The 24,349-nt window shown below is 39.1% G+C and overlaps 1 protein-coding gene across 1 annotated transcript; it reads right to left on the bottom strand.

Moving 5' to 3' along the window:
* Nucleotides 1-11,990: 11,990 nt before the first annotated feature.
* On the bottom strand, nt 11,991-17,962 carry LOC134586108 (interleukin-17A-like). Its single transcript, XM_063441618.1, has 3 exons — nt 17,936-17,962; nt 17,585-17,757; nt 11,991-12,322 (listed from the first exon to the last, which is right to left on the bottom strand). Exons 1-3 carry the CDS (start codon nt 17,960-17,962, stop codon nt 12,079-12,081), a joined length of 444 nt encoding a protein of 147 aa, XP_063297688.1. The 3' UTR covers nt 11,991-12,078.
* Between the last annotated feature and the right edge of the window lie 6,387 nt (nt 17,963-24,349).

Below are 24,349 nucleotides of genomic sequence, written 5' to 3'. Positions count from 1 at the left end.
TTTTTTTTATTATTAATTATTTTTTTTTCGTCCCCCCTCCCTGCTTGATACATAGCAGGGAGGGGGGCTCCTTCCCTGGTGGTCCAGCATTGGCAGTTCAGTGGGGGGATAGGGGGGCTGGCAGAGCTGTAACTTACCTGTCCTGCAGCTCCTGTCAGCTCTCTCCTCCTCCGTGCCTTCCGTGCAGCTCCCTCTGTCAGCTCCCAGTGTAAGTCTCGTGAGAGCCGCGGCTCTCGCGAGACTTACACTGGGAGCTGACCGAGGTGCTGAACGGACGGCGTGGAGGAGGAGAGAGCTGACAGGAGCTGCAGGAGAGGTAAGTAAGATCTCTGCAGCCCCCACAGCCCCAGTCTGTATTATGGCAATGCAAATTGCCATAATACAGACTATTGACTCGAGTTTAAGCCGAGTTGGGGTTTTTTAGCACAAAAAATGTGCTGAAAAACTCGGCTTATACTCGAGTATATACGGTAATAGGTAAATACATCATAGTGTGGCTTGTTAGTGTGACTGTAGTCACTGGGTACATATATACTTATAGACCTTCCCTCTGGCATCTATTGTATTAACTGTTTGCCTCCATGATCCACAGTATTGTTCCAACATGGGCTAGGATTATGTGGGACTTGGTTCACTCTTGGGAATTATATAACTGTGGGTTTTTGTATGTCTGAAAACTCCTGTGGTTCCCCAGATGTTTCTTATGTATAAGAAAATGTGGTCATTATAAGTGCTGGGTGCGTACCACAATATTGTAATTTGTTAAATGTTCTGTGTGCTCTCCTGTCCTGCTGGTGCTCGGTACCAACTAGGTGGATTTGATTAGGTGGAGCCTGCACAGTGCTGAATAGCAAGACTTGTTAATTTGTATACTCAGGTAGATTTGCATATTTTAGTTTATGCAGGCAGGGGACACATTCCTTGTCAGTGTTTGTGTTCCCCACCCCTCTATAAGTATTGTATTGTATTATATGAGTGCCTGTATTATTCCCCATATGATTATGTTACATGCATTGGATGAAGTCTGTAACCATAAATGTAATGTAATGCAGATAGGGGATAGTGCAGAGTGGAAATAGTTTTTTTGCACCAGTTCATTTGGGATCTGTGTGTCCTGTCTGTTTTGTTTGGGGATTTCAGTAGCAGAATCTTCGGATCTACTTTTTGGCTGCACTTTTCCCTGGTCCCAGAGAAATTTTAAATAAGAGCTCTCCTGAGAGCTAGGCCTGAGAGCCACAAGTGTCTTTATAAATGCAGTAGTTGGAGGCAGCACAGGCAGAGGGGACAATACCTGCCTGGGAAAAGAAGACACAGACACAGTCTACCTAGGAGAAAGAGGGACATGCAGTGAAGTCATACCTGCCTGAGAAAAGGGGGCACAGGCAGACAGGGTCCATACTTGCCTGGGAGAAAGTGGGACAGACAGAGTAGTCGATACCTCCTTGAGAGATGAGGGCACAGTCCTTAGCTATCTGGGAGTACAAGCCCCTCTAGAAGCCAGCCCAGCTGGGGTAGATATAGCTTCAGGCTTGACCCTGGTCTCGGTAAAAATCTCTCTCCACCAGTAGACCCACGTCGCTGCTGGTGTTTCATCACAGTTAATATATTAAAAAAAACAGCACATTAAAACTCACATGTATTCAACATTATAAGTGCAAAGGTGTCTACTCCTGAGGTAACAACCTTTACTCTTCAAAATACTCCCAATAATAAGAAATACAATTCCAAGGGAAATATAGGTATACGTAATCATACAAGAGTAAATTATTAGGTAAGATAGCATAAACACTTTAAAAATAGAAAAAAATAACCAACAGTTCCTGGAATTGTCCAAGACCTATTTTGCTATACTACTTTTTCAGTTTGTTACAGTGAATAGTGACTGTATTCACGCGCACACATATATTCCCTGTTTCATTTGTACCATTGCCACATGTCCATTTGGCTTCAGTCATGAGCACTCCACCATGCATCTTATTGGCATGTTCTGACCCACACTATTTCCAGAGGTGACTAGTAGTGATGTTGCGAACATAAAATTTTCCGTTCGCGAACGGCGAATGTGAACTTCCGCAAATGTTCGCGAACGGGCGAACCGGGCGAACCGCCATAGACTTCAATAGGCAGGCGAATTTTAAAACCCACAGGGACTCTTTCTGGCCACAATAGTGATGGAAAAGTTGTTTCAAGGGGACTAACACCTGGACTGTGGCATGCCGGAGGGGGATCCATGGCAAAACTCCCACGGAAAATTACATAGTTGATGCAGAGTCTGGTTTTAATCCATAAAGGGCATAAATCACCTAACATTCCTAAATTGTTTGGAATAACGTGCTTTAAAACATCAGGTATGGTGTTGTATCGATCAGGTAGTGTAAGGGTTACGCCCGCTTCACAGTGACAGACCAAACTCAACCGCAAACAGTCCATTTGCACAACCGCAAAATCCCCATTTGCACAAGTTTGGATACCAAGCTAGCCATGTCCCGTTCCTTGTCCTCACTGATGTCATTGAAGGTCTCTTCCTCCACCCAGCCACATACAACACCAAGGGTCCCCGAAAGGTGACAACAAGCCCCCTGTATTTTTTTTTTTAAATGTACACTACTGTTACACCAGATATGAGTTGCACTGGTGTGACACTGTGCCCTGGCAGGCCCTGAAACGCACACGTGTGAATGAAACTGACTGCTATTATATTACAGTCAAAAAAGTTTTTGTTTTTTTTTAAATGCAAGCTATTGTGACACCAGATATGAGTGGTGGCACTGGGACCACCTTAAAAATATTGGATATCGCTAAAAATCATGATCACTATATACTTTCTCTACAAACCTCTAAAACGAACCAAACTACTCATCCATCTGCTATACCACTTTATCCCACCTAGAACTAGTGCCCAGTTAAAATACTTGACTCTTACTTACCCACACTCAGTCATGCCACACACATTTCACCACTACTCTCACTGAATCCCTCTGACTACGGCTAAATTCATCTTCTACATCAGAACACTACTTCTAAGATTGGGTTGTATCCATGTCTCGGGTCTTTCATTTAGAATAGGGGCAGCTTCGGTCTCCTTCAACACTGACACTCCAGTGCATATTATTAAAAGATTGGGCAGATGGAAATCCTCAGTCTACAACCGATATATTCCTCATCCCAAGAAAGAAAAGGGAAAGCTTTTAAAAGTTTGGCTTTGTAAATTTGATGCAATAAGTGTGTTTTTCTTTAATACCTTTTCACCCTCTTTGCATGAACCTGATTTACATATATTACTAATATGTTTCTGAACATATATATTATATTATTCACTCACTCACTCACTCTCTGGGCCGGCCTAAGACATCATGCTGCCTAGGTCCAACGATAAATGACTATGTGGGATAATGTATAATAAACACAGGTTACTGGCTATGGGGGGGGGGTGGTAATGTATAATAAACACAGGTTACTGGCTATGGAGGGATAATGTATAATAAACACAGGTTACTGGCTATGGGGGGATAATGTATAATAAACACAGGTTACTGGCTATGGGGAGGATAATGTATAATAAACACAGGTTACTGGTTGTGGGGGGATAATGTATAATAAACACAGGTTACTGCTTGTGGGGGGATAATGTATAATAAACACAGGTTACTGGCTATGGGGGAGATAATGTATAATAAGCACAGGTTACTGGCTATGTGGGGGAATAATGTATAATAAACACAGGTTACTGGCTATGGGAGGATAATGTATAATAAACACAGGTTACTGGCTATGGGGGGATAATGTATAAAAAACACAGGTTACTGGCTATGGAGTATAATGTATAATAAACACAGGTTACTGGCTATGGGGGGATAATGTATAATAACTGGCTATGGGGATAATGTATAATAAACTTACTGGCTAAGTGGGATAATGTATAATAAAGACAGGTTACTGGCTATGGGGGATAATGTATAAAAAACACAGGTTACTGGCTATGGAGTATAATGTATAATAAACACAAAAAATAAAAAAAACATAATAATACAAAAAAAATGAATGCAGCTTCAGAATTAATCTAAATTGTATGCTGTCTAGGAGGTGGGAGGGTCTGGGAGGGATGGTCTGCTGCTGATTGGCTGGAATGTGTCTGCTGACTGTGAGGTACAGTGTCAAAGTTTACTCAATGATGACGAATAGGGGGTGGACCGAACATCGCATATGTTCGCCGTCCGTGGTGAATGTTCGCCAGGAACTATTCGCCAGAGAACCATTCGGGACATCACTAGTGACTAGGCATGTTCTTGGTGTCTTTATATCTTGAAATCATCAGTCTTCTCATAATTTATTATTATTATTGGTATTTATATAGCGCTAACTAATTCCGCAACACTTTACAATATTATGAAAGGGGGAGGGAGGGATTTACAATACATGAGACAATTACACAGTGACACAGGAACAATAGGTAGATAAGGACCCTGCTCAAACCTGCTTACAGTCTAGATGAGGTAGGGTACAAATACACAACAGGGCAGCAAGGATGACAGCCACCAAACAAGGTGGAAAAGTAGCAGAGCTGGAGGTGAGAATGTCTCTTTGAGAGAGCAAGACACAGACTTGGGTAAGTATCGATAAGTTACTCTGTGAGTCCATAAGCATTTCTGAACAGATGTGTTTTGAGGGACTTCTTAAACAATTTAAGACTAGTGAGAGTCTGATGGGGTTAGGGAGGCTAAAGAAGGGAGCCGCCTGCGAGAAGTCCTGCAAGTGTGAGTTAGCACTAAGGGTGCGAGTTAGCAGTAACGGTGTGAGCGGTGGACAGAGAAGGTCACTGGCAGAGTGGAAAGACCGAGAAGGGGAATATCTATGAATCAGGTCAGGGAAGAAATGTAAGATGGGCTAGAGTTGGTTAAAACTTTATAGGTAAGGGTTAGTATTTTGAATTGACACCTGTGATTCAGGAAGCCAATGATCAACAGAGGGGCGAGGTATGGGAGGAACGACGGGTGAGAAAGATCAGCCTAGCGACAGCATTCATTATCAATTGTACCAGGGCAGTTCGGGGAGACCAACTAGGAGAGAATTACAGTAATCCATGCAAGAGATTACCAGAGCATGAACAAGCTCCTTGGCAGCATCTGGCATGAAAAAGGGGCAGTTGTGGACAATATTTGTAAGGTGGGATTGACAGATTTTAGCAATATACTGGATATGTGGGACAAAGGTGAGGCCAGGATCAAAGATAACACCAAGACAATGAGCTTGCAAGGATGGACTGATGCAAGCACCATCAACCTGCAGGGAGAGCCAAGGAGGGGGAAAAATAAGAAGCTCAGTTTTAAAGATTGAGTTTCAGAAAAGTTTTGAGGAAAAAGGGAGCAGGGATATGGGACGATAGTTGGAAAGGGAAGACGGGTCTAGGGATGGCTTTTTTAGGATGGGTATGACAGTAGCATGCTTAAGGGGAGCAGGGACAACACCAGATGAAAGAGAGCAGTTTAGGATGTGTGTTAAGGATGGTACAAGACAAGGGGAGAGAGATCTGATAAGATGGGAAGCTACTGTATCGGACAGGTGGTGGAACGAGAGGAGAAGCAACACCTACTCCTTTTCTGTAGCTGGGGAGAAGGCCTGTAGGGTAGGAAAGGTATGATCCATGTGTGGTTCCGAGAGGGAGGAGCAAAGGGGGGAGAATTCTTTCCTTAACTGTTCAATCTTGTTGGTAAAGTAGCATGCAAGGCTATCTGCTGAAAGGTCAATTTGAAGGGTGGCTTGAGGTGGGCAAAGGAGAGAGTTGAAGGTATTTATAGTATAATTTTATGTGGTGATGGTTTCCATCAATTCCATTAACATAAAGTATAATTTGGTATTGAATGTAATTTGGAGTTTATTAAATGGTTAAGCACAGTGTTGAAACGTCATTATTTTGTTTAGCACAATGTCAGCTTCTCATTTTTTTTTAAGATCTATCTGTCTGAAATTATTTGAAATCCCCCTTAATCATTTTGCAAACTGCTGTGTTCATTACCCACAAATTATTTTTATAAACTCTTAAACTCTCCAACTTACAATTTTCACCTGATCTCCTTTGTCTCCGTCTCCTTGAGCTATCTTAGAATGTAATGATCTTGCTAAGCAATTTGCATAAAAATTCCATAAATACTTAATTTTAAAGATTTCTGAATGCCAAAAACATTATATTATTAAAAAAATTATTTGTTTGGTTTTTTTTTGGTTGGAGTTACCCATGCTGTCACAGTCTTCCACCTTTAAAAATGAATTACATCTACATAGTTACATATTTACATAAAAGAGACATGCATCCATCAAGTTCAGCTTTCTCACATTTGTTTTTGCTATTGATCCAAAAGAAGGCAAAAATCTAGCCTAAAGCACTTCCAATTTTGCAACAAACTAGGGACAAAATTCCTTCTTGACCCCAGAATGGCAGTCAGATATCTTCTTGTATCAATAAGCTATTACCCCATTAATTAAAAATTATATCCATGTATATTATGTTTTTGCAAGTATGTGTCAACTTGTTGTTTAAACATCTGTATGGACTCTTCAGAAAATCCCACATCCTTATTGTTCTTACTGTAAAATCCCTCTCTGTTGGCTAAGACTAAATCCCCCTTTTTCCAGTCTAAATGTGTGAACTTGTGCCCTATGTATAGTCATGTGGACCATTAAATGCCTGTGATGGACAGAATTTAAAGTCCCTGTCCGAAATCCAAATATTCCCTATTTTTTCTTTTTTATTTATTTGCCCTTATTTCATCCTTAACCCCTTAAGGACACATGACATGTGTGACATGTCATGATTCCCTTTTATTCCAGAAGTTTGGTCCTTAAGGGGTTAAACCTGAAAAAAATAAACTAATATTAAGCTGCCTAATGCTTTTTGTCCTTAATTTAAGCTGACCCCATGTCTCTTTTTGTATTAAAAGCTATGTTTTATTATTTATGTGAAGTTTAGTTTTGCTTTTAATTGTTCCTTGGACTTTATTGGCACCTTTCAAATAGAACATTTCCCAGAGATTAGAAAGCATTGTCAATAATAAACAAAAAAGAGAGAGAGAGAGAGAGAGAGAGAGAGAGAGAGAAAATGATTACAGGCTGAACCTAGTCCTGTCACTTCCTCATTAGCAGGGAGTGGTGTAGCAGGGAGTGAACTCTGCTGGAGATCTTCCATGCTGTATTCTTCGGGTGAGCATATCCTGATGGGAAGGCAAAGGGATGATGCTACATCCGCCCACCCCTTACAACCTCCACTCTGGAGAAAAATACCACAGAAAGCCTCTTCTCCTCAGCCGGCAGTAATGTAATTTGCATGTTGCCAGTTAAATCAATAGGCACCATGCCGATTAAAAAGAAGCGGTGAAGGTCAGCAATCTGGCTGCATTAGGGTGTTCCTGGGCACACTCGGCACACCCCATGCGCACGGCTATGGTACTGATGCTGACACATCTTGTGTAAATATTTAGCATTAGCAGACTCACAACTCTAACAGCAAAGTCTCTGTATGTGCAGTGTTACTTATTGAAAAGGTAAAAATACAAACTCCAAGCACCATGACCATTTCAAGTCAGTGAAGAGGTCATGGTACTCGGAGTAAATCTTTAAGATGACAGCAGGCTTTTCTATTCTTTCTGTATCTGTATTTATTTATTTATAAAATATTTTTTATTTATAAATTATTTTACCAGGAAAGATACATTGAGATTTCTCTCGTTTTCAAGTATGTCCTGGGTCCACAAAACATTGCATTTGTAATTATATGTCATACTGTATGCATCCTCTAGCCCAGGAGTTCCCAACCCAGTCCTCAAGTACCCCCTAGGATTTAGGGATTACCCAGTTGTGTCTTTTTTATTTTTTTTCTAAAAACACCTTAGACACAACTGGGTAACCCCTCAATCCTTGACTGATAGTGGGTACTTGAGGACTGGGTTGGGAACCACTGCACCAGCCTAATAACTCATTTCTGTATAAAGCTCTTGATAAGTGAACAATATAAAACAATCTTTAAAATAAATAAAACTGAATATGTTGTATATAAATATGTTTTCCCTGATCCCATTTAAACAAGACATTAAGTTTTAAAAAAAACCAATATATCTCTTTTTTATAGTAGCCCTTCAATGTACATACAAGAACGAACTATGCACTGGCAACATTTGGTTGGTTAACCGGTGGCCAATATGTAAACTTTGGCCTTATTTTTATTTTATTTTAATATGCTTTTTAGTCCATAATAATGAGCCTTGCAAGATGCAACAAAAAAAAACTCAAAAGAAAAAAAACCCTGACCCATAAATTCAGCAATTTCTTAGAATTTTCCTGACATGATAGAATTACTGTATCAAAAATGCAGTCATATATTTCTGTCTGAAAATACTGCTGAGTCAGTCCTAGATTCTGATTGTCCCACATAGTGTACCTGTTATAAATGGGACAGGAAGTCAGCTTAAAGGCAATGATCTACATGGGAGATGACAGAAAGGTAAATTATGTTTCTCTTAGATCATCCAATGGAAATATTAATGTAATGCAAATTTGTGGCTTCTTGAACTGAAGGGGAAATATAAGGACCAAGGAATATATCAGAAAAAGCTCTGTCATTATTTGCATCACATATTGAGGATACCAATAACTAAGTGTGTAGGAAACCCTTAGATCCATTGCATATGTTTAACTATTGTATAACTTTATGTGAAGTGGGCAATTCCCAATGAAGAGTGCATGATTTCAATACCGTGAAGTGCAATAAGTAAATAGACAGTGCTATAAAACTTACTTTACATAATACAATAACTTCATGTCAATGAAGGAGTTACAAATATAATGTGTGCTGTGCATTTTAAAATTATATATATTTCATACATGTGATTGCAATCACACAAAAAATATATAAAACCACTCATAGTTTGATCAATAGGTATCCACAGCAGCACATTATTTTTTTTATTTTTTTTTAAAAGTGTAAATCCAAGTATGGGAGAATATCCAAACAGCATAAAAGATTTTACAAAAAAATTACATTTATTAAACTGCATAGAATATCTTTTAAAAACAGGAGAGCCCCAGATTGCCCCCAGATTGCTTCTATTCTAAGCAGTGAGACCTTATTCCAGGTTAGTTCTTTCACTCTTAAACCACGGGACCGGTTTCCAGACTGTCTGAACACAATGCAACACTTCCTGGAGACCTGCACGTCATGGCTTACTCAGGAAATTAATGAAAACTCTTAAGCAGGAGCACCCTTGCAGTCTTTGCTGCTGAGGGGTGGCAGGGAGTGGTGCCTGGAGTGTACGAAATCGGATCATTATTTTACTTCTTACAATGACATTCCTAGCACCATAACCACTACAGCATTCCCTGGTGGTTATGGTATGTGGGATGTTCCATTAATTAAAGTAACCCATCAAAGCAGGTTCACATTAAAGGGACACTCTAGGCAACATGACCACAACAGTTTTCTATTGTAGCTAACAACTATTAGGCTGAGAGTTTCATGGCGATGTCCCCTGGTAAAACCTTTTAGGAATAGTTTGACATTAACTTGGGTTCATAGCAGTTAGTCCAGTGCTATCAAACAATCAGTGTCATTCAAGTTGGAGAAAATTGATATTGCTCATCAACCAGAGAATGGTGCCATGACATTCTTGGCAACATAACCACTACAGTGAGCTTAGAGTAACCCTTTCATGTCTAACTCCTTCATCAAAGTGGGAAAGGTGAGCTAGGAGTCCATACCTTTATAATGATATGTTATAAAATATGGATATCCCTGCTAGTGTAATATATAAAATACTTTAATTTTCTGTAAACTTGTATATACCATGACGGGTATACTTTTTTATAGTTTTCAATTCTGACTCAACTGTTGTACTTGGATAACTGATTACTTATTACTCAAGGTAGTGTTTTAGATCTGACCTTAGCAAGAACCTTTTACCTAAAGTAACTTTCATCAGACGATAGAGAGGCGTGCAGTGGGTAAACATTTGCTTAAAACCAATTGGCAGATTTTCAGACATTTCTAAAATTAGAATTCGGTCTACCAGCCAAATAGCTTGTTTTGAAAGTCACATTACAGGGATTTAAAAAGCTACAATGACTTACTTTCTAAACATTAATAGAAACTGATTATTCAAGTTCAACTTGGGACTTTTCTCTCAGGTACAATTTGCTGTCTTTACCTGTCATAACCGATTAAGTTTAAAGATGGTTTGGAAAATGTTTAGAGTACACAAAGTATACCTTTGGAATATTTACCAAGAGTATGGTTTATTTAAAAAATACCCCTACATTTTACCATGATTAGTTGCTCAGCATCTTCATCCATCAATGAGCAGGCCCTGACTGGTCATTGGTTAAACAATGCAAATGTCAGATGTTTCTGGTTGGCACTTGCAGGGCCAGTGCTTCTTGTTACCATGGCAACACTCTGCTACATTTCTCGGTGACGGCCACAAGAAGCTATTTGCACCCACTGGGGGTGCTTATTCTCACTCTGGACCACCAGGGATCAAAATGTCTCCCTCCCTGCCCAAAGGTAAGCATCAAGGAGGGGAAATACACTTTATTTTATTTTAGATTTCTTTTAAGATAAAACCACATATTTCACCTATCCCCCCATTACTGCCCCATCACAACATATATCCCCCTACACTACTGCACCCTCCCCACACCCACATTACTGGCCCTTTCCTCCCACTACTGTCCCTGTCATCTGTATCACAGCCCCTATCCCCCACATTACTGTCCTTATCCCTCTTATTACAGCCCATTTCCCCCTTATCACAGCCTATATCCCCCACATTACTGCCCTAATCCCCCATCACAGCCATTTCCTCCAGCTAGGGTGGTTCTTCTGTCATTACATTTCTTCTAATTTCTTCAGCATTATTGGGGAGTAAAACAATTTAGAAAACGTTTTGGCTCCCTGGAGCCTTTGTCAAGTCATTGACAGGGGAGCCGAAACATTTTCAAAATTTGTGTACTCCACAATAAAGTCCAACTACTGAAGAAACTACTGGGTGAGCCCAAATCTACATTTCTGGTCGACGGGAGTTTAAGAGGATGTCCAGTATGTTCGGATGTTCAGCTTCCCCACATCGGCTGGCATCGGAGGAGGCCAACCCAGCATCAAGGGATATCTGCTCTGGAGTCAGGTAAGTAAAAAAAAAAAAGGGGTTTTAATCCTTTGCATCGGTGGGGTGGGGAGGCAACGAGTGGAGGGGCAGGGCAGAGGGTTTCTATAGCGTTAGGAATGCAACTTTGTATTTCTAACAGTATAATGTTCCTTTAATCCATTTAACTCCCACTTCTTCCAGTCAGTGGTTCATCCATTACACACTGCTTTATTAGCTAAAACGACACATGCATCATATCGATCAACCCTCACCATTAGAAATTATTCTTTCTCTTGGGTTCCTTTATCAATTCTTCCTAGATTGCAAGCCTTTTGCAAAACTTTCTTCACCTCTTCTCTTTGTCAATATTATTTTGTATGTCAGTTACTTTTGCTAAATAGTCCAATTTTATTACTTTAAAGTGATCTTGAAAATGTCAGCTATGTATAAATGTTAATAATAATCCCTCCACATCTCACAAATAGGTTCAGGGATGCCCACTCACTCATCTAGGTCAAAATGATCACACTCACGCCCCTTTCCACACCTAGCCCCTCGCAAGTGGCTAAAGTTGCCCATTTAGCAAAACTTTTAAAGATAACTTCCTGGCCGCAGTGGGTATTTCAAAACAAAGAGCAAAGATTATTGTGTATGTTATATATTTTATTAACAAAATGAAAGTAATAATATAGCGTTGGTTATATATGCACATCTTTCACTGCTTTGTCACAGTGTTGCTTTTCCTAAAAAATAACATTTATATAATTAGTTATATAATTATAATCATTTACACATGAGAGAGAGAGAATAGAAGAGAATATATATATATATATATATATATATATATATATATATATGTGTGTATGTAATAAGAAAGAAACAGAGAGAGGAAGAGATACAAGGAAGAAAGAGAATCAGACAGAAGTGTTCCATGACTCAAACAGTTTCTTAATTAATTTTGTTTTGTTTCGTGTGTATTAGGCCAAACACAAGTACATCCCACAGTGATTAGTTGCTTGTCCAGCATGATGCCCCCTTCAGGATCTCCCTCTGGGCGCCTCAAGATCAATATTTCTTGGTTGATGGGAACAGAAGACGCACTTGTGTCCAGGTTACCGGTGGAATCCACACATCGATTGTGTGTGCATTTTGCCTCAGCAATAATGGCTGGGAACCTGTTCTTGTCCTCATTCATACTACAGAAAGAAAACAGAAAATGGTTGAATACATATGTGTTTAGCTGATAGATATAATTATCAAACCAAGTATGGATTTCACAAACTACCAGAAAGCCGTGGTTATTTTAGCAATTCTCAAATATCTGTGATTAGTGGTTACTACCAAAATAGGATGACAGCAGATCAACACCGGGTGGGGTTAAAGTCTAGAAGAGGGGTAGCCCAAAAGGGAGTCATTTGAGATTTGTATATATGGGGCACATCCCACAAAATAACAATAGAGATGTACAATAAAGCTACAAAATAGTTTTGGAGTCATCAAGGGCACTTAGTTTAATTATAAAAAAAAAAAAAAAAAAAGTACTTAGTAAAAACTGTCTTGATCAATTCCCTCATGTATACATTGTATTATTTTATGCCTTTGTAATAGATTGATATGACAATATTTCACTGTTCTACAATGGGTCAGATTAAGTAAAAAGTGCTAATTACCCTGAAAATAGATGTACAGTTTATATATAGGACTAGGGCTTTCATATACATCTAACGTGGTTCGATGCCTCTATGCTATTTCATTATCTAGATGACTAAAAGGTAATTGCATTTTATCTGTGAAGAACATTTCAAAACAAATAGTGGCTAGACTAGACATCTGAAACACTACAATCTTGAGAGGAGTCTGCTGCTGACTGAGCAGAGTTTAGTGGGGACAGGTAGTGGAGAGGGAGGAGATATGACAGATGGGGAACAGGCATGTAGCTGGGTGACAGTGGGGCGAGGAAGCAGGGGGGGAGGGAAGAGGAAAGGGCTAGCTAGTCCTGATTTGGTGCAACCTAGCAGATTTGCCCGTTTGAGGGAAGATGTTGGGAGCATCAGCTCAGGAGTAGCTGTATTAGAGGAAGCTGTTACTTCTAACAGCCGAGGTGACAGCCCCTCTAGTACGGGTGGGGATCAAAATGTAAGGAAGGCAAGACAGGTTGTGGTGGTAGGGGACTCTATCATTAGGAGAGCAGATAGGGCAATCTGCCACTCTGATCGGCTCAACCGGACAGTTTGCTGTCTCCCGGGTGCTCGGGTCCGGCATGTTGCTGACAGAGTGGATGGATTATTGGGAGGGGCTGGGGATGACCCAGCGGTCATGGTCCATGTTGGTACCAATGACAAAGTAAGAGGAAGATGGAAGGTCCTAAAGAATGATTTCAGGGAATTAGGTAGCAAACTCAAGAAAAGGACCTCCAAGGTGGTATTCTCTGAGATATTACCTGTGCCACGTGCTACAGTGGAAAGGCAGCGGGAGATTAGAGAGGTTAATGCGTGGCTGAAGTCTTGGTGCAGGAAGGAGGGTTTTGGGTTTTTAGAGCACTGGGCCGACTTTGCGATTGGGTACAACCTATATAGTAGTGATGGATTGCACCTAAACGGAAGGGGGTCTGCAGTGCTGGGGGATAGGATGGCTAGAAGGTTGGAGGAGATTTTAAACTAGTAGTAGGGGGGGAGGGTCATAGCAATCTACAAAATGGAGATAGGACAGAAAGGAGATGGGCTTTAGAACAGTATAAGGAGGGTGGAGACGGAGGGAGGGGCAAGCTCAGAACAGAGAAGCTATGTAATGTTGGTAATTCACAAAATAAACAAGAGACGCATGATATTAAATGTATGCTTACTAATGCAAGGAGCCTAAATAACAAAATGGGGGAACTAGAGGCATTAGCATACACTAAACAATATGATATAATAGGCATAACTGAAACATGGTGGGATGAGACACATGACTGGGCAGTTAACTTAAATGGGTACACATTATTTAGGAAGGATAGGAAAAACAAGAAGGGTGGTGGGGTATGTTTGTATGTCAACCATGATTTAAAGCCAAATCTTAAGCAAATTGAATGCGATGAGGAAAATGTGGAAGCTTTATGGGTAAATATCTGCTTGGGGGAAAAGAAGGGAAACCAACTATTGGTTGGGATATGTTATAAACCACCTAATGTTAATATTGACGAGGAACAACAGCTGTTTGAGCAAATTGAGAAAGCTGCAAATCTTGGTAACACTTTAATTATTGGAGATTTTAATTACCCAGACATAAATTGGGACATAGGGACTGGTAGCTCAGCAAAGGGAATTAGGTTTTTAAACTTGTTAAATGACAACTTCATGTCACAACTTGTACAAGCACCAACTAGAATGGACGCTTGTCTGGACCTGGTTTTAACAAACAACGTTGATCTTTTGACCAACATTCAAGTAGGTGAGCACTTGGGAAATAGTGATCACAATATAGTGTCCTTTGAAATAAACTCAAAAAAACAAAAGCACATGGGGTATACTAAAACATATAATTTTAAAAAGGCCAATTTCAATAAGATAAGGGAAGCTTTACAATATATTGACTGGCATAAACTCTTTAGTGAAAAGAACACTGAGGATAAATGGATCATCTTCCAACAAATATTAGAAAGGTACATTTCTCAGTATGTACCATTGGGAAATAAGTATAAAAGAAACAAATTAAAACCAATGTGGCTTAGTAGAGAAGTAAAACAAGAGATTAAAAATAAGAAAAGGGCATTTAAAGCATTTAAATCAGACAAATCAGATGCATCTTATAAAAGATATAAGAAAGCAAATAATGCGTGCAAAAAGGCAATTAAACTTGCTAAACTTCAAAATGAAAAAATGATAGCTAAAGAGAGCAAAACCAACCCCAAAGCATTTTTTAAGTACATAAATTCCAAAAAACCCAAAAATGAAAGTATAGGTACACTTAAAACTGAAACGGGGGTGTTAGTTAATGAAGACCAAGAAAAGGCAGGAATTCTAAATAACTATTTCTCCTCCGTATATATTAAAGAAGAACCCATGGCAATAGATGTGCAAATGATTGCTACTAAAAACTTGCAGAATAATTGTAATTGGTTAACTCAAGACAATGTGCTGCAGCAACTAAAGAAAGTTAATATAAACAAAGCTCCAGGGCCTGACGGTATCCATCCACGTGTACTTAAGGAACTAAGTGTAGAAATAAGTGAACCTCTGTTTTTAATCTTTCAAGATTCTTTTCTTTCAGGAAGTGTTCCGGAGGATTGGAGGAAGGCAGATGTGGTTCCTATATTCAAAAAGGGTTCAAAATCCTTGCCTGGAAATTATAGACCTGTGAGCTTAACTTCTGTGGCTGGTAAAATATTTGAAAGGTTATTAAGGGATAATATTCAAGAATTCCTTGAGAAGAATATGGTTATCAGCAAAAATCAGCACGGTTTTATGAAGCACAGGTCATGTCAAACTAACTTGATTGCGTTCTACGAAGAAGTAAGTAGAAGTATAGATCAGGGTGTTGCAGTGGATGTGATCTATTTGGATTTTGCCAAGGCATTTGATACAGTTCCACACAAAAGATTAGTGTTCAAACTCAAGGAAATCGGTCTCGATGAAAATGCTTGTTCTTGGGTAGAACATTGGCTTAAAAACAGAATACAAAGAGTTGTCGTTAATGGTAAATTTTCAAGCTGGACAGAGGTGGCAAGTGGTGTCCCTCAGGGGTCTGTTCTGGGACCCCTTCTATTTAACATTTTTATAAATGATCTTGAAGACAGCATTGAAAGTCATGTTTCAGTGTTTGCAGATGACACAAAACTTTGTAAAATAATACAATGTGAGCAAGATATTACTTTGCTGCAGAAGGATTTAGATAGACTGGAGGACTGGGCACTCAAATGGCAGATGAAATTTAATGTTGAAAAATGCAAAGTTATGCACTTCGGCGTAAAGAATACACAAGCAACGTATACCCTTAATGGAAGCGAATTAGGGATAACAACACACGAAAAGGACTTGGGAATTGTTATAGACAACAAACTATGCAACAATGTGCAATGTCAATCAGCAGTGGCCAAGGCCAGTAAGGTATTGTCATGCATGAAAAAGGGCATTCATTCTCGGGACGAGAATATCATTTTGCCTCTCTATAAATCACTGGTAAGACCACATATTGAATATGCTGTGCAATTTTGGGCACCTGTTCTAAAGAAGGATATCATGGCACTAGAAAAAGTGCAGAGGCGGGCTACAAAATTAATAAAAGGAATGGAACATATCAGCTATGAAGAAAGGTTAACAAATTTAAACCTATTTAGTTTAGAAAAACGTCGCCTGAGAGGGGATATGATAACATTATACAAATATATTCGGGGCCAATACAAACCATTGTGTGGAAATCTATTCACAAACCGGACTTTACATAGGACACGAGGCCATGCGTTTAGACTGGAAGAAAGAAGATTTCGTCTAAGGCAAAGGAAAGGTTTTTTTACTGTAAGAACAATCAGGATGTGGAATTCTCTGCCTGAAGAAGTGGTTTTATCAGAGTCCATACAGATGTTCAAACAGCTACTAGATGCATACTTGCAAAGACAGAATATTCAAGGATATAATCTTTCAATGTAGGGTAATAACTGCTTGATTCAAGGATAAATCTGACTGCCATTCTGGGGTCAATAAGGAATTTTTTGTCCTAGCTTGTTGCAAAATTGTGCTTCAAACTGGGGTTTTTTTTTTTTTTTTTTTTTTTTTCTCTTTTGGATCAACAGCAAAAAACAGGTGTGAGGAAGGCTGAACTTGATGGACGCAAGTCTCTTTTCAGCTATCTAACTATGTAACTATGTACATTAGGAACACTAAATGGTATGTGGCAGTAATGAACTTCAATGTCTGTGACAGGGAGGATGTAAAGAAGCTAAGGAAACAACTACATACGTCCAGAACTATTCAATAAAGTGAGAATTCATAATGAATTTCAAAAAGAATTTCAAAATTTAGCCTATAATAGCGAATAGGAACATTTTCAGATGAGCTATTTTAAATTATTTAGCTCAATTGAGATACATTGTAAATTTGATATTATTATTAATAAGAGGAAGGGGACAACAGCAGCATTTTATCAAGGATCCATTAACCCAACATTAACGAGGAGGTTATTACTATGGAAACCAATAAAATATCTCTCTTTGGACCAGAATGACAAATGACAGCTGTTTCACATTGGTAATTCTCCCCTAAAACTTTATTTTATTACAGAAGAAACATTTTGAATAAAATGCAGCTTGAACAGCATATATATGACAGGTATCATTGTAGAATAGAAAAGTGAAGGAGTTGCTAGGCAACATAAATTTGGGCACCCTGTGGTATAGACTCCATAGGTTACATGCGTGGGGTTATAATAAAATGACACTTAAAATGTAAGGCTAAATATTTTACAGATTAAAAATTCATATTCACCTGTATTCCCAAGGAGACAGAGAACGGGTATGTGCTTCAGTCGCATACGAAGGAGAATGATTACAGCTATTCATTTGTAGATCAAACTTCATACCCGGAGCAAAGTGGATGTTTTTTGAAGGAGGACATCTTTTACTGAGTACAACTCCAGCAAAGAATAACAAAAGGGACATCTATAAATAAATAGAACAGAAAGGCTACAGAATGAGAAAACAGAGGAAGGTCTCATTGCCAAAACGAAAGACAGAATATAATACAAAAGCTTTAGGTAAAATTGAATTTCTTCTAGATGTGAACAAATAGGTGGATACATTTAAAAATAGTTAATATTTAAAAGATTTCAAAACTCACCAGTGGTAGCAGCCTGTGCATTCTCATCTTAAATCTGTTTCTTGTTTATCTTTGTAAGCAAAGGTGCACTTGCAAGTATTGTATGTCCTACCTTGTAAGACACCAACATTATATACACCTTCGAAGCATACCGGAATTTATTTTAATACTTTATGTGGTTTTATAAAAAAAAAATGTACTCTTTTTTTTCCTTTAAAACTACTCTGACGCAAAATGGAAAAAAAAAAATCGCAACAGGTTATGTCTGTAATTAGTGGTAATTCGAACTATATGTTGCATCAGAATGAAAAAAAAATGGGTCAAACTTTTGCATTTTGATGTGAGATATGAGGAATATAATTTAATTAGGTCATGCTATTTTATAAGCATGAAGTAAATCTGGAACAAAAACGATAACATAAAACCGTAACATTTCGGTAATTATTTGGCACAGAACAAATTAACCACTTCCCAGCAAAAATCATTTGGCTTAAAAAAAATATCATAGCATTTATTTATATTATGAGGTGGATAAATGTATTTTGTATATGCATTTTTTAGGTTCTGGAATATTAGCAGAGATGTGGAAATACAATATGTTGTGTGGAAAAGATAGATAAATAAAAATGCTTAAATTGCTTATTAAAGGGTCACTCCAAGTTTTTTATTTGGGGGATAGACAGGCACAGCAAGAGTTACACAAACCAAAATGTATGTGTGTTTTATGAAAACACTGTTTTGTTTTGGTTAAAATAAACCTTTAACCAGAAGAGGTAAATGTCTTGGCAGCTCATTGCTATCCCTCACTGTGACAAACTTTGCAGGAAACATAGTTTTAATTTACCCGTGAGTACGTTTCTAATATCTGTCAATCAGAGTTGGTGACATTTTTAATCGATGACGAGTGACTTCAAACAGATGAAGAAGTGCAAACTATATATAAAACTTAGGACAGGGTAGGTAGGTGGAAAAAAGTCTATGCTGCCCCGGGATACAGAGGAAATAAAGTAAAAGACAGACGTGAAAGTACAGATAAGGCATATTTGTCATGTAAGGGGAAAAGATAATACACTAGGAATGTAAGGGGGGCATTTTTAGTACTTTAAGTGTTATTAATCATTGTATGAAATGTAGCAAATGTGAGCTACAGCATGAATATGCACACTAGAATCATGAATACTATCAGAATGAAGTTTATTCCTGAGGAGTTGTGGATTTTCAGTACCTTATTTGTTGACAGTCAAATAAGGTACAGAAAACAATTGCATAACATTTTAATAACTAGATGTTTATCACCCAAACACATTATATTTTAACTGCTTTTAAACTGGAAACTTACACTCAACAATGGTGGCCTTCTTGCAAGGGACCCGAGTGTCACCACCAAGTTTTCCCTGGGATGGACTGTCTGGCACCCCGACCGGGTGCCTCCACCAATCGATGCTCCTCGTGTGTGGTCGGTCTCTTTCAGGAATACTTAATACAGTCAAATCAACAAAAAAAAACTTTTGTGGGTACGCTTGTCTGGTGCCCCGCGTTCGGGAGTTTGCTACCACCAAATTCTGTTTATTCTAATCCATTTTCCTGAACAAAACTTGAGGTGGAAGTCCCAGCGGTGTTCGCGCCATCGAGTGCCCGATTATAGTTCCATGCACTCGACGACCAAACACTGCTGTGTGTGTTTGTGGCTTAAGATGGGCACCCCCATGTGTTTGCACATATGAACAACGGCTACCCAGCAAACCACCTAGTACGTTGTGATTAGCGAGGTCAATGGGGTTAATAAGCAGCACATGACTGTTCTGGGTGGTCAGTCCGTTCGGCAGTTCATTCGATATATGAACAGTGTTAGTCTGATCCGTTCAGCAAGTCCTAAATACCGAACCATACAGTACAAAAGGCATGAACAGTGTCTTAAGCAAAGTTTATCAAAGGGGCCATAGTCCTGGGGCAAGAGGCTGGCAAGCAAGCTTTCGCCACACTCCCTTCCCCCTTAGTGATTGTATCCCGAATATAGCTCAAACTTAATCATTTGCTGAGGCTTAATTTCAGGGTGAAGAAAAATGGTTTTATTGGAGTGAATGGTACACTTTTATATCTGGGCCCCCAACAGGGGATCACCAGGAGAACAATGGACATTACACAATACCTGTGCCTATGTGTTTGACCAGGCCAGATAACTTTATTAATGGCCAGTCACCTCGGCTCCAAATACAATTTTCATATACAAAAACTGTAAATCAAATCCCCAATACAATGCCACCCCCGGATATCTCTCCGCTCAGCACCCATACTGTCCAAATGGCGCTCGGATGGGAGGTGCCTAGTCCGGATGTTAATTTTTGACTGAGCCGTAATCATCCTTTGATTCGACGTGGCATTCAATAGTGCTGGGTAAGAGGTCCTGGTCACTTTTAACTTTGGCACTTTCCATGCTTTACCACCTCTTCCATCATCCCTCTAAATAGCACACGGTTTGGTACTTCTGCGACCGGATCGCTACAACTCCGCAATCAGATTTGGATTTCCAGGTGATTTGTAGATTGCTCCCAGTCAGGGTCCTTTGCGACCCCTGGAAAGTATGTGTTTGTGGGATTTTTTATGTATTGTCATATTTCTTTATTATATTTTAGAAAGTTTGTTTGCAAGATCAGAAGATGCAGGGTGATTCCCTACTTGTAAATGGAATCTGGGTCCTGTTGTACATACAGAACTATCAAGGTGGGTGACTCCTTCGGTGCCTTTGTATTATAGAGGGGCATGTGGCCACCCAATATTAAAGTAGAGTTGGTGAATGATGACTGTTCTTTTGGATCACTACCTTTTAATTTTTTGTTGGGTGGAGGGGTGGGGGGAGTGGAGGATATGAGGGGGACTGTTGAGGGAAGGAAAATCACTAAACTCCTTTTTTGGACATTTTGTTTTGCGGTTTCGGGCTTCTTCTTATCCTCCCTTACTGAATATTTTTTCTAACACAACCACTGTAGAACTGGGAGGGGAGAGGGGCCATTAATGGTAACTTGGTTGCAACTTTATTTAAACACACAAAAAAATAGAAATAATAATTGTAGTGGAGACCTAATCCTAGCAGGGACTCTTCTCCACTGGTTACTCCAAAATATACTCAGGAACAAGTAAAACAATCCAATGGAACAGTCAGGCACAGTAAAATATTCCAAGAATCTCCCACCTCATTCCCAGGAGCTAGAGAACACTCAGCTCTGGTGGTATAACTGAACTTTATTCACACGTACACAGCTTGTATGCCATCTCCCATGCAATGGGTCTCACAGGCAGAAAATGCAAGGGTTTCAATCCCAGGATCCTTGTGCTTGAGAGATAATTGCCTGAGTAAACTCCAATTTAATTATCTCTCAAGTAAAAAAAATCCCCAAAATATCTTGTACCCCAAAAGTCCCCCAATCATACATAGGGACCCTACAAAAAATACATTCCCTGATAGCCCCGATCTAAGTGACCAACATAGCCAAGAATCACTCAGGTCGCTTAGGTAGAAAGGGAAGGGCATCGTGTGGAAGATTTGACTGGCCAGACATGAGGTGGTTGCTGAAAATAGTTCCAGGAGAATAGGTGCCCTGGCTGGTTTTCATGAGGTTCCTGTGAACCAAGCCGAAATTAGTTCCAGGCACTCGATGACCAAGTACCACTGTCCTTGTTCGGGAGACAAGATGGTCCCATTCTCCAAGCCACGTGTTCGGTTATATGAATTTGCGCCACCCAGGAGAATCACTCATTAATTGTTTCCCTTGCAGTTTCGCACTTAAGTGGTTGGTGTTAACGTTGTAATGGGGTACAGGCGTGGTCCTTGTTCGGGAGACGAATGGATTCCATTCGTATGAAGTCTCCCGAATGGCCAAAGAAGAATCACACGAAATAACTGGGGGAAAATACACAAAATAACAGGGGGAAGATATGGACAGCCAATATATGGGATAAAAGTAGCTTGCAAATGTCCATTCCGCTACACCAATAATTAAAAGTGAACACAAGTTTAGAATGTGCAGGTATTTAAAGAATGCAGCTTCTGTGCCCAAACCATAGATTAATCACATTTGAGGAATGGTCCCAGGTCTACCCTTGCCCTAATGTGGCTTGGAACAAGCAGGTATTCAAAGATTGAAGTACCTGTACCCAAACCATAGATCAATCACATGTGGAAGAACTTCCCCAGGTTTGGCCTTTACATTCATAATATATTTTTAAGAACTTGCAGATCAAAGATTTTGCCACTAAACATGGGGTTCAGTGAACAGCTGAGCACCTTCCAACCTTCTTTGAATCAATTGGTGACAGGGGTGAAGGAGGTAAGGGACTTATCATCCCCATCATATAATGCCGTTAGTTTGGAGTCCTCATGCTGGGGGGAGTTTGACATACGTGAGGCAGTGGGAGGCACATCTGATAGTGGAGTTTGGCAGGACATTTGGAAAGCTGCTAGCAAGGTCTCCGTTTGTGTTGGTTTTCAAGAATAGGCAGTAAAGGCAATGATGTGATGGTACACCACTCCAGCCAAGCTATACTGAATGGACAGGGGGCAGTAGATTTGTGTTGGAAGGGCTGTAATGTGAAGGGCACTTATGTTCAGATGTGTTGGGAGTGTGTGAAACTACAACGCTTATGGAGGGAGGTTGGAAGTCTCCCTATTTGAGATGCCGTTTGACCATGACACATGGGCATATTTCGTTGTTCATTATTCATGTGTTGTGCCTGTGATTCTGTAATGTAACATGGCTGTCTGTAAATAAACAATAAAAATAAAAAAGGAAGATGCAGGGTAATGGATATTAATTCAATATGTTGAATTAGATGAGTAAAACGTTTTATTTTACAGTTAAAGGCTCACTATAGTGACAGGATACAAATTTGTTTTTCTGACACTATACAACCCTTAGGTCCCCCCCACCTCCCCTCCAGTTACTTACATTAATCCAGCATCGGGCTCTCCCGGCGCTGGTGACCTCTTCTTCCACTCCGACATCGGCTTCCGAGTGGAGCGGAATGCGCATGCGCAGCAAGAGCCGCGCACGCATTCAAAAAATCCATAGGAAAGCATTTCTCAATCCTTTCCTATGGACGTTCTGCACCCTGAATGTGATTTTGCAGAAGCGCCTCTAGTGGCTGTCAGGAAGACAGCCACTAGAGGCTGGCTTAACCCTGCAATGTAAACATAACAGTTTCTCTGAAACTGCTATGTTTACATCTGAAGGGTTAAAACCTGGGGGACCTGGCACCCAGACCACTTCATTGAGCTGAAGTGGTCTGGGTGACTATAGTGTCCCTTTAAGTATTATATAAGATGTCACTTACACTAATTAGCCACAACATTAAAACAACTGACAGGTGAAGTGAATAACATTACTTATATTGTTAGAATGGCAGCTGTCAAGGGATGGGATATATTAGGCAGCAAGTGCACAGTCTTGTGTGTTGGAAGCAGGAAAAATGGGCAAGTGAAGATCTTAGTGACTTTGAGGAGGAGAATTTTGCCTCGATTTAATAAGCTTTCCAAATGATTCAATACTGTTGGAAAAATGTCCAAATAATGTATATACAAAGATTCCCATAGACTTTATTAGTGACTTCTGTAAATAAATCACTTGAAACCTTTTCCAACAGTTTTCAATCATTTGGAAAGCTTATTAAATCCAGGCTATTTTCCAATAGACTTTTAAAAGGAGTTAATATTATGAAAAATATTTGAATTTTCTAATATATGTTTTGATATATTTATATATTTTGTTGTAGCTGTTATATTGCTATTTTAATATTTTTTAACATAAACACTTTAAAAGTTTATCCAGAAATATTAAATAATTTGGGAAACTTACCCAACAATATTAAATGAAAGCCTTTTTTGGAAATCACTGCTTTGGATATATATATAACATTTTTTTTCATTTGGGGATTGCTATTTTTGGATACAATTTTAAAATGTATTTTTTTGGACTCTTAAATTGCTTAATATTTAGAAAAAAATAATAATATTGTAATATTTTGATATTATTCTATATATTAAAATATGTGTATATATTATATTTGTTCTTGATATGTCAATAAAATAATTTTACACATTTATCAAAAAATATTAAATCCTGTGAGATGCTTATCAAAAAATATTAAATCGATGCCTTGGTGTCATGTGATCTTAGCCTTCTGATTCAATATATTTAAAATATTGTAATTGTATGAGACAAATGGCTAGTCTGCTCAACCATCCGCCCCTTCCACCCCCCTTCCCTTGCCACTCCTAGCCATAAATTCCTTTAAATAACTTTGTTTCTCTACTCTTTAAATCTGTGTAGAAAAGTAATTTAGAAAGTTTTTCTAACTGTAGTGAATCATTTGGAAAGCTTATTAAACAAGACACTGTTTTGGCTCATGATATTCAGTGTGCATACAATCGTACATTGTATT

This window comes from Pelobates fuscus, chromosome 2 (assembly GCF_036172605.1).
Source record: "Pelobates fuscus isolate aPelFus1 chromosome 2, aPelFus1.pri, whole genome shotgun sequence".
NCBI classification, from domain to species: Eukaryota; Metazoa; Chordata; class Amphibia; order Anura; family Pelobatidae; genus Pelobates; species Pelobates fuscus.
This window is presented reverse-complemented; position numbering and strand designations above follow the sequence as displayed.

What these genes read in the sequence shown, in the direction of transcription:
- LOC134586108 (XM_063441618.1), bottom strand. Translation starts at nt 17,962, where the DNA reads ATGAGAATGCACAGGCTGCTACCACTG. An exon ending in TGCACAGGCTGCTACCACTG is followed by an intron (nt 17,758 to 17,935) that starts GTGAGTTTTGAA and finishes ATTTATTTATAG; the next exon opens with ATGTCCCTTTTGTTATTCTT. An exon ending in CTGTCTCCTTGGGAATACAG is followed by an intron (nt 12,323 to 17,584) that starts GTGAATATGAAT and finishes TTCTTTCTGTAG; the next exon opens with TATGAATGAGGACAAGAACA.